Here is an 11,119-nt window from a genome sequence, read left to right as displayed (position 1 = left end):
AAAATCTAAAAGGGTGTAAAAAACATACCTAAATTATACCATGAGTTGCCATGACGATGAAATCTTTAATTATTCTTGAGAGGATTTTTGTCACATTGTAGAAGATTGTTTAAGAGAATCTTACTAAGAGAAAGACACTCAAAATGTCAATTTGTTTAATGAAATAACAAATTTATAATCCTCTCCCAATTGATAAGGGACCTCTCAATGAGTTATTTACTCAATAATTGACTCAACCCATCACAAGGTCACTTTTATCTATAATCTCATCTAAAATATCTATAATTACATATGATATTTATCTTATCTCAAATTGTTGATTGATGATAAAAGATAATATAATAATTATTGATTAATATTAATCCATAATAAATATTTTAACATTCTCTCTCCTAGATAGTATTAACCAATGAAAATAATCATCAAAGCTAGAACGACAATCTTAATCATATGTCAATAATATAAGAAATCTAAAATATTTAACGCTAGAAAATAATATTTGATAAGGATACATATCTATTGCATCATATATACATATCTCTCACACAAAAATAATGTATGAAATAATATAGTCTAATAGTCAAAATACGCTATATAACAATGATCCAAGCATCTAAAATGCTACAAGATATGTTACCAAGACTATATATATATATATATAATATCATGAAAAAGTTTTTCGACTCCCACTAACCCAAAACACCAAAAGACTTAACCAAACACAAATGATTAACAAAATTCTCAAAGCTCAATAGTTAATTCTTTGGTCATTGAATCTTCAAATGTTTTCTTTCAACATCATATCATTTTAAGTCTAAAAAAGTTATAAAGGCCGGAACATAATTCACAAGCATCTAAGTGTTCATGATAGTCCAATAACAAAAATGATCAAATATGGGCTAAAGCAATAAATGTCCTTACAATAATTGACACTCAATTAATTTGAGTTTCACAAAATAACTAACTATGCAAACGTGAAATCCATTAGCTTCCTACTTGGGTGACATAGACACCTAGATTAAATAAAACGATACTCTAAATTAGTACGACCACAAAATGTTAATCATGAGCACAAACTTAGATTATTGTTCCAAACATAAAATTTATAAGTATCTCAATGACGCAAAATTGTAATCGATAGGAATACTATGATAACAAGCACCAATGTAGAGAATAATACTCGATATATTTACAATATAATTATAAATTTCGACCAAATAAAATGTGAAGTTTTGGGTAAAAGAGATGCACAAGATAATTGGTTTTCAAAAGACTATTGGGCAATTCTTAACAAAATGGCATTGACATATGTTAAAGATGCTTACTAAGATACAAAGGATTTTATGTATCTCAACTCAATAGGAAAAGAATAAATAACAAAGGCCTTTTGGAGTATGTCATATGATCATTAAATATACACAAGAGTATATGACAATACAATATTGATAAATCTCGATACATAACACAAGATTATATACTCCCACTAATCCAAAATAAGATTATGATTCTCATTGGAGTTCACTAGTATTAAAATATTCTAATGATAGTAGGATCATAGTTCTATAAGATAATACTCAATGTAAATAGAACATATTATTTCTTCTCTCAAAGAATTAAGTATTAGAGAGGAGTGGTTAGAAACGAGAATATGAAACCAAATACACAATTCATCTATCAATTGCAGAGTTTTATAAAAGGGTTTCATAGCTAACCACATGTTAATCCTAAAAATATATTAACCCTCAAAAGAATCACGTAAACAATATAATTCTAAGTGAGATAAAAAAACCCTAATTTTAAAATAGAGAATGTGATCATTTGCAAATTTTCAATTACTCACTCAAATCATAAACTCAAGTGCTACAATTATAAACAATATCTACACACTTAAGTGAAAGATTTAGTTACATGCAACAGAAGTACACCAGACCTATACTTAGCAAATATTAAGGATATAACAACATAGTCTCTAACTCTTATCACATACTATAATAGACATAGGTTTATCTATATATCCCAAATTAAAGCATATAGTTTCAACAAAATTGCATAAATACCACTAGTAATGAAACAAAATATGGTACGGAGAAATTGATCTCTTTAAATTTGGGACTCATATATATATATATATATATATATATATATATATATCTATATTATTCTTAGAAAAAATAGCTAGGGTCGACAAGTGATTGGGTGTCTAATGAGGTTAGGCTAATCTTGTCCATTTGGGTGTGTCCCTATAATTAGATCACGTCTAAGGTTCTGACTCAAATGTGAAAGTGTAATCTCCGTCTCCTTAGGTCAAGCGCTAATTTATGTACAATTAACTGCTGTAATGGTTATCCTGAAATCTCTGGATGTGTATCGTAGGTGGTTACACAGAAGTTACCATTTATCTAAGATGAAACATACATTAACCAAGAACAGATAAAACATACTAAATAAACAAATGGCAAGCAACATAGAAAGCTCTGCAAAGCAAAGCTGACGTTTCCCAAAACTTGCCTTTATCTCTGACAGAGGGGATGCATGAGGTGCCTTGGAGCTCGGTTGGCCTACTTTCGATGGGGTACATGATTTTTCACTTTTTTATGGGGTGCAGGAAGCAAAAGCCCTCCTCCTTTCAACGCCCATACCTAAAAAGGCCACAAATTAAAACCCAATTCAATCCGAAACAGAGAGAGCGAGGACACCATGGCCAACAACAACGAAGAGGAAGAGGAAGCAGTGGCGCCAATGGTGAAGTTGGGTTCTTACGGTGGTGAGGTTCGGTTGGTGGTTGGTGGGGAGGAATCCGCTGCGGAGGAGACCATGCTGCTGTGGGGTATTCAGCAGCCCACACTTTCCAAACCCAATGCCTTCGTCTCTCAAGCTTCCTTGCAACTCTCCCTCGACTCTTGTGGCCACTCTCTCTCCATTCTTCAATCCCCTTCCTCACTGGTATATCTCTCTCAATGCTCTGGTTAAAGGTTATTGATTAAAGCTTTGATTTTGATCTTGTTTTGGGTTCTAACTTGATCACCCGGTTTTGTTTTTTGCCCGAACGTGATTACCCATTTCATAAAATACCATGATGCTGATTGTTTTTGCTTAAAGTTATTAGCTTGCTATAGCCCCTGTTGATGACATGTGTTATCGAAGATCTGAATTTGAGAAAATGAACCATTTAACTTATTTTTGAGTAATCATTAATATATATATAGTGTCTGGAGTGTCTTGGATGCTGTACACTTGTTTTTTAGGAGCGGAACTTAACTAACAGAATAAACTAACTTAAATTAGTGACTAATTTGTTTGGGCATGTTTTGGTGGTTGAGGGATAGAGGCATGTGATTCGTGCTTGTTTTTTTTTATTACTTATGTGTAATGGTTCTGTTGACATGGATAATTCACATTAGTGCTCAGATGGCTTCTGCTTTGGCTTGTGCCTTTTCTAATGATTGGTTTTTAGTTTTAAACAGTTTTGAGATTTTGGACTTTTGTTTCAAGGGAACGCCTGGAGTAACTGGAGCAGTGATGTGGGACAGTGGAGTTGTACTGGGAAAGTTTCTAGAGCATGCTGTTGACTCAGGGATGCTTGTCCTTCAGGGAAAGAAGATTGTTGAATTGGGTTCTGGTTGTGGATTGGTTGGGTAAGTTCAATTGCAATCTCATCCTATTTGACCTGTTCATGCTAAATGGCTACAGTTTGTCCATAGTTTCTTGATTAGCTTTTGTCTTTTTCCACAAGGATTTACTGAACTAGGAAAATAGAGCTTTGAGCTTTTGCATTGTCTTTTTTTACGAACAAGAGACCGTTTGAATAAGCTTCTCAATAGGTCCTTTTTGGAGAAGAAAATATAATGAATTAAGAAGTTAATAACAATCAAATTTCTCCTCCCACAGGTTAAAATCTACTTTTCCACCTAAATTTTGCTATGAACTCTCATCTTTCTACTCCATTAGTTGTGTATAAGTTGATTTTATCTTATGGGAGAAGTTTGATTCATTTTACCTCCTTAATTCTTCTTATTTTCTTTTTGGTTGTTCAAAATTTTATCCAAACTATCTCTAAGTTTTCTAAAAAATGACGAGGAATTATTTTTAAGTTTGTTCTTACTCATTCTATGATACACCTTTCTTATTTTTTTCTTCCTTAGTTGCATTGCAACCCTTTTGGGTAGTGAGGTCATTGTCACTGATCTGCCAGATAGGCTGAGGCTACTGAGAAAGAATATTGAGACCAACATGAAACATGTTTCTCTACGGGGTTCTGTAACAGCAACTGAGCTCACATGGGGAGAAGATCCTGACCCAGAACTCATTGACCCCAAACCCGATTTTGGTATGATAATTCTCCCTCAACTCCTTCAAGTGACAAGGAGCAAACAACATTCAATTACTGGCATCAGAAACTTTTGACGTTTTGCTGTGAATTGTGATTATTGTCATCATTCTAATCATAGCTTTGTAGTTAATTTTATCTTTTTCTTCCTTTGACTTGCATGCCTTGTCAAATATTTGAATTACCTGCATCTCATGTGATATTTTGCTAGCATTCCTTATCGATTCAATACTTGACTTCTTGTTTTCAGTGATAGGATCTGATGTAGTGTACAGTGAGGGGGCAGTTGTGGATCTTCTAGAAACACTTATGCAGCTCTCTGGACCTAATACAACAATATTTTTGGCTGGAGAACTCCGAAATGGTAAAGAATACCATTCCTTTTTCTTTTCTTTTGGGAGCACAATTTATAGCATACTGCTCAGTAGTGTTTTCTGATTTCAGATGCCATTCTTGAGTACTTCTTAGAAGCTGCAATGGATAATTTCACTATTGGCCGCGTGGAACAAACGCTCTGGCACCCTGATTATTGCAGCAATCGTGTTGTTATTTATGTTCTAGTGAAGAAATGATTGTTGAGAATATGATGTTTAGTTGTCTTCTTTAACGCTAGGAACATGATGTCCATATTGTGAATCAAGAATTTAACCATATTTTCTTTGTTAGCCCTCAAGTATTTTGTTATTTTCTGTCCTTGTGAGTTTGGTTTGGTTTGATGAGTTCCAAACAATGCCATATTGTGACATTTTAATGGGACGGAATGCTGAAGATTTAGCTGCGAATTGGAACTCTGTACACCAAGACTTAGCTAAGCTGTGTTAAAACCAATATTTAAATAATGCACTTACTGCCTCTTTTTTTGTATTTGATAATAGAAAAATGTTAACACCAAGGGATATGCTCATATGCCATAATATGGTAAAACTTCATTGAAGTTGAATAAATTTCGCAAACTTTTTATTTATTTATTATTGCTAAATTTTCCTGACAATATCTTTATTTTATTTTGAAGAATTATTAACAATTATACTATTAATTGTTAGGCAACTAGTATATTTTTTAATAGATGTCTTGAAGGCACAGTAAAAGAAAGTTTCCGCCTTTCCTTGGTCATAATTAGACTCTCACATACATCCAAACAATTTTGAAATACCAACTTTTTCAAAAACGAACATTTTTATAATTTGTTCTTGTTTTTAAATAAAATTATTAAATATTTTCTTAAATTTCATTAGTTTGAATAAAACTTGAAAATTGACAGTAGCCACATAATTACTACAACATTCTAAATCCTACTACAATATACCAACTAACTCCGTGTCTTAGACAGACTACCTACCACCACCAACTGCTATTTCAAGTTCTCTTCCACCCTTTTTCTTTCCCACTTTGTAATAGTTCTTCACTCACCAACATGTCAACACCTCAAGTCATTACCTGCAAAGGTAAAGTCAGCCACCCTTTTCCTTTTTCATTTTCTTGTTTTGATATCTCTGTCTGTGCATTGTTTTATGATCAACATGGGATATTAATTCGTGTGGCTTTTGTTAATGGTATGTGGAACATGGAACAGCTGCAGTGGCATGGGGAGCTGGGGAAGCATTGGTGATAGAGGAAGTGGAAGTGAGTCCTCCTCAACCAATGGAGATTAGGATTAAGGTTGTCTCCACTTCTCTCTGTCGCAGTGATCTCTCCGCTTGGGAATCTCATGTAAGTCTGGTTGTTATCTTGCCTTTAATGGAAAATTTGTTTCATAAAACTTCGCATGGTTCTTTTGGAGTGTGAAACTTCAAATTGAATTGGAATAAATTGACATTGTAAGGATCTTTTACATCATCATTGAATCGTGTATTTAAAAGTCATACTTGAAGTAATTTTTGATTTGACAGAATTTATTAAAATTCAACTCATGAGATGTAATTCAATAACATATTAGCCAATGCATGCCTATCAACATTTGATGTTTAATGTGATTGATTATTGTTTTACTGATAAATCTTGAATTAAATGTTGCGTTCTCAAGAGTATGCCTCCTGTTCTTTTTTAAAAGCTACCGATGGCTGGTGGTGTGATCGATTAGTCTACTAATGAATATTTCTTTGTCATGATTTCTGTTAAAAATTTATGAATGGATGTAGTTAAGCGTTTAACGCCAGGTGCTTTTTTGCAGGCCATATTTCCTCGAATATTTGGCCATGAAGCATCAGGGTAATCTACTCTTATTTCTACGTTTGGATTAAGACAACATTGAGTCACTAGTGTTCCTTAGGTTATTTTTGTTGAATTTCATAAGAAGAAATTTTGTATTTTTAAGAGTTACCCAATTGGGTAGTATGAGAATTTGATCAAATACTGATATGCCAAGTTGAGTTAGAGTGACAACGATCAGCTGAGAGTGAAGTATTACACTATGCATGGGAATGTGATACATTGTTGCATCAAGGACATTACTTTAGCTAAATCATTGCAAAAAGGTGTAGTCTTCTCAGTAGATATTTAATATTTGGTATATTTTTGCAGCATTGTTGAGAGTGTGGGACAAGGAGTGACTGAATTCAAAGAGGGGGACCATGTGCTAACAGTATTCATTGGAGAATGCATATCATGCAGGCAGTGCACATCTGGAAAAAGCAACACTTGTCGTTTTGGGATTGGAAAGGATGGGTTTAATGCATAGTGACCAGAAGACGCGCTTCTCAGTAAAAGGGGAACCTGTTTATGATTATTGTGCTGTTTCAAGTTTCAGTGAATACACAGTAGTCCATTCTGGATGTGCAGTGAAACTCAGTCCCCTTGCACCTCTTGAGAAAATATGTCTTCTGAGCTGTGGGGTTGCTGCAAGTAAATGTTTCAGCTGTTTATTATTAGTTCTAAAATTAGGGAATAGATTAATGGAGTTTCAGTAATCAACATTGTAAACTTAAAACCGTGTACTTAAATTACTTGAAATAGTAACAGGTTAATAGCCATTAAGCTGTCTGATTCTTTTTTCTTGTTATTTCCTATAAATGGTTAGAGGAGGCATGACTTCTGTCTGTGTGTTCATCAGTTTGAATGTCAAAGGAACAGTATGGCCTTGGAAAATAAACAAAGGCAATATATATAATTGTAAAATCATCACAGGTGATCCTCTCAGCTGGAGGTCATCAAGTGAATTGGTCTGATTTTCTCTTAAATTAGTTAAAACTTAGAAAGATAATGACTTTCTTTTTTGTTGTTTTGCATTTTGACAAAACCTGTTGCGTATTTGAGACTGATTGATTGTCAAAGGTCACTGTTTTTTACAGTTTAAATTGATTTTAGGGCATATAAGAGTTCCATCACCTGCCTCATAGATGCTTGCCACATAGGTTTACCCTGCAAAATGTCCTCATATATTTTTGTTTTGCATTATTTGCTTTAATATCTTGTAGTTTGTTAATGAATGACTTATATGCCCTAAACACATTATTTGCTTGCCACATTGGGCATATAAGTGTCGAAAAAATTATTTTTAATTGCATGTTTAGCGTTGTCTATTGATGACTTGTTACTGCTTCTGGACTTCCAGAAAAACTTGAAACTAATTTGATTATAACTCAATGTGTAATGATCCAAAACGCAGTACTGGATTTTCGGATTATTAACCAAAGCAGCTCCACAAATGATTGGTAAGGAAACACAAGATAGTGTAAAACGTCTTATTATTGGATTTGATGATGCCAGAGGCATTGTAACTGGCATAGGTAAAGATTGGATGAAATTGAAGGAATTGTTAGTTCCAAGTGGCATTGGATGAATTTGTAGGCAAAATACAAATGCTGGACTTATTTTCCTCCTCTTTCTTATACCTCACAAATAATATACTATGAACTTTTGCTACTAGACACTGTCAGAGCCATAGATCCCAATAAGTGTTGTTAATGTCATTGATAAATTATTATTTTTTTGTTGATTATGGGACTCATTTTTTTAAAACATTAGGTCTGGGCGCAGCATGGAATGTTGCTGACGTGTCAACAGGATCAACTGTGGTGATTTTTGGTCTTGGAACTGTTGGCCTATCTGTAAGTACATTGATAATTCAATTGTATCGATCTTAACTTCTCAACAGATAAGCAACAATATTTTCCAAATTGTAATTAATTTTCCTTTGATCAATTAGGTTGCTCAAGCTTCCAAACTAAGAGGTGCATCTCGAATAATTGGTGTGGACAATAATCCACAGAAGTGTGAAAATGGTACTATATTCAATTCCTCAAGTTACTCTGAAATTTATATTTAATATTTCCCTTTATTTACTTATTGTTGTTTGTTGCCACAACTAAAGCTTTTGGGGTTACTGAAGTTGTTTCCCGAATTCCTATAAAGAACCTATTGCTCAGGCGGCTTGATCTTCTCATTACAAAACATCTGATTTAACTTTTCATACTTTATTTTGTGGAGAAAATTGTATGTAACTGTAATTGATGGCTATCAAAAGTATCCCGCTAGATCAAATATTACATATGTTTGATCCATACAAATTTATTTATTGTGAATTTGATTTTGGTTGAATATAATTTTACTTCGGCACAAAAACTATAAGTATGCACACAAAGAAAAAGTTTGGAAGTCATAACAACCATTTATGTGTTGAAAATTTCCAGGTTATTAAGTGCATTACTGATGGAAGGGCAGATTTCTCGTTCGAATGTGTAGGTGACACTGATATGATAACCACTGCATTGTAGTCATGCTGTGATGTAATACTCTATAAACCCAAAATTTTTGTTTTGGCAATTGACATTTAAAAGCTTTTATTCATTATACTTGAATTCATTCTATCTTTCCTTGGTTGCATAGGGATGGGGTTTGACTGTAACACTTGGTGTGCCAAAGGTGAAGCTTGAGATGTCAGCTCGTTATGGACTACTCCTAATGGGAAGAACATTGAAAGGATCTCTATTTTGGGGATGGAAACCAAAATCTGATCTGCCTTCATTAGTAAAGAAGTATCTCAACAAGGTAACCGAAACAGTATACCCGGATTCCTCTCATCTGAACCTGACTACTTTATACGTTTTCACTCTAAGCTGAAACACGGCAATGTCTACCTTCTGCATAAATGGTTCTCTATGACTATTTGAAAAAGGTAATTTTCTTGCATAGATAATTAAGTTCATTGACCAGTGATTAGAATAACTCTACAGAGAAGATAGAAATTTAGTAATGTTACATGAACAAACTCTTAAGGAGAGAAGACAACAAATGTGAAGAACCATTAGATTTCATGTTGATTTGTGCAGAAAATATGCTTAATGTTTTGAAATTTGAACTGACACCAGAGATACAAAGGTAAATCTATGGTTCAAAAATGAGTTTTTGCAAAGGTAAAGTTCTTATAGCAGCATTACCCTGAAAAAATTCTCTCTGTCTCTCTCTCTCATTCTACTTGTATATGTTTTTGACTATGAATGTCAAAGTGTATGTTGATTTACCTGCTGTATGCCCTTTTTTTCTTACTTCCATCTGCTGCACTTGTATCGTTTATTTATGATGAAGCGGAGGACAATTTCATGTTATCATTATCGTTTATTTGTGATGTACTACTTGTCTATATATAGCTGGTATTTGTGACCTAATCTTGTTTTTCATTATAAAGTGTACCAAATGTCTGTGAAAGAGATATTTTTGAAGGGGGGAGGGAGGGAGGAATTGAGAATGCAACTTCAAATGCTTATCAGAGCTATTTTCTTGCTTGATATGCTTTTTTTCTTTCAAGCAGCTATTTTAGCAAAAAAATATGTACTAATATTATGATTAATATGCAGGAAATCCAGATTGATGACTACATAACACACAATTTGCCATTTGATGACATTAACAAAGCTTTCAATCTCATGAAGGAAGGAAAGTGTCAGAGATGTGTTATCCACATGCCAAGATAATTCCTGCGCCTTCATGGGTTTTTTTTTTTTGTAAAAAAGAGAAAGTTATTGAAGAAATCAATGGCCGGGAGAATATAGAAACTACTTTGCCAAGTTATCATTGAACATTGGTGAGAGTTGCATCTTTTAAAGGACAATATTGATTATGCTAATAATAATATGCTATGCTATTTTTTGCAGATGACATAATCCTCCTTGGAGAGTCGAGGGAGGAGCTGAATGAGAGGTTGGAAACTTGGAGACGAGCTCTAGAAACACATGGCTTTCGCCTAAGCAGAAGCAAATCGGAGTATATGGAATGTAAGTTCAACAAAAGAAGGAGGGTTTCTAACTCAGAGGTGAAAATAGGAGACCATATTATCCCTCAAGTCACACGATTTAAATATCTTGGGTCTGTAATACAGGATGATGGGGAAATTGACGGGGATGTGAATCATCGCATTCAAGCAGGATGGATGAAATGGAGAAAAGCATCGGGGGTGTTATGTGATGCAAAGGTACCGATCAAGCTAAAGGGAAAGTTTTATCGGACTGCGGTAAGACCGGCGATTTTGTACGGAACAGAATGTTGGGCGGTCAAGAGCCAACATGAGAATAAAGTAGGTGTAGCGGAGATGAGGATGTTGCGGTGGATGTGTGGTAAGACTCGACAGGATAAAATTAGAAACGAAGCTATTAGAGAGAGGGTTGGAGTAGCGCCTATTGTAGAGAAGATGGTGGAAAATAGACTTAGGTGGTTTGGGCATGTAGAGAGAAGACCGGTAGACTCTGTAGTGAGGAGAGTAGACCAGATGGAGAGAAGACAAACAATTCGAGGCAGAGGAAGACCCAAAAAGACTATAAGAGAGGTTATAAAAAAGGATCTCGAAATTAATGGTTTGGA

The 11,119-nt window shown here is 34.2% G+C and overlaps 1 protein-coding gene and 1 pseudogene across 2 annotated transcripts; both read left to right on the top strand.

Moving 5' to 3' along the window:
• Window positions 1–2,575: 2,575 nt before the first annotated feature.
• On the top strand, window positions 2,576–5,219 carry LOC114388895 (protein N-lysine methyltransferase METTL21A-like). 2 transcript variants are annotated; one of them, XM_028349429.1, is made up of 5 exons: window positions 2,576–2,943; window positions 3,493–3,635; window positions 4,143–4,327; window positions 4,578–4,691; window positions 4,772–5,219. In XM_028349429.1, the coding sequence occupies exons 1-5, from the start codon at window positions 2,698–2,700 to the stop codon at window positions 4,897–4,899; spliced, it is 816 nt and encodes a 271-aa protein (XP_028205230.1). In that variant the 5' UTR covers window positions 2,576–2,697; the 3' UTR covers window positions 4,900–5,219. The 2 variants fall into 2 exon arrangements, with proteins under 2 accessions (XP_028205230.1, XP_028205231.1); XM_028349430.1 differs by having other exon boundaries at window positions 2,713–2,943; window positions 3,465–3,635.
• On the top strand, window positions 5,057–10,476 carry LOC114389931 (annotated as a pseudogene).
• Window positions 10,477–11,119: the final 643 nt, after the last annotated feature.

Source organism: Glycine soja, chromosome 16, assembly GCF_004193775.1.
Source record: "Glycine soja cultivar W05 chromosome 16, ASM419377v2, whole genome shotgun sequence".
Lineage (NCBI taxonomy): Eukaryota > Viridiplantae > Streptophyta > Magnoliopsida > Fabales > Fabaceae > Glycine > Glycine soja.
Note: the sequence above shows the minus strand (reverse complement) of the source record. Positions and strands in the feature narration are given on the sequence as shown.

Bases quoted from the DNA above. Each gene is read 5' to 3' on its own strand.
- LOC114388895 (XM_028349429.1), top strand. From the start codon at position 2,698: ATGGCCAACAACAACGAAGAGGAAGAGGAAGCAGTGGCGCCAATGGTG. The intron at 3,636-4,142 runs GTAAGTTCAATT...TTTCTTCCTTAG, and splicing joins TCTGGTTGTGGATTGGTTGG to TTGCATTGCAACCCTTTTGG. The intron at 4,692-4,771 runs GTAAAGAATACC...TTCTGATTTCAG, and splicing joins GGCTGGAGAACTCCGAAATG to ATGCCATTCTTGAGTACTTC.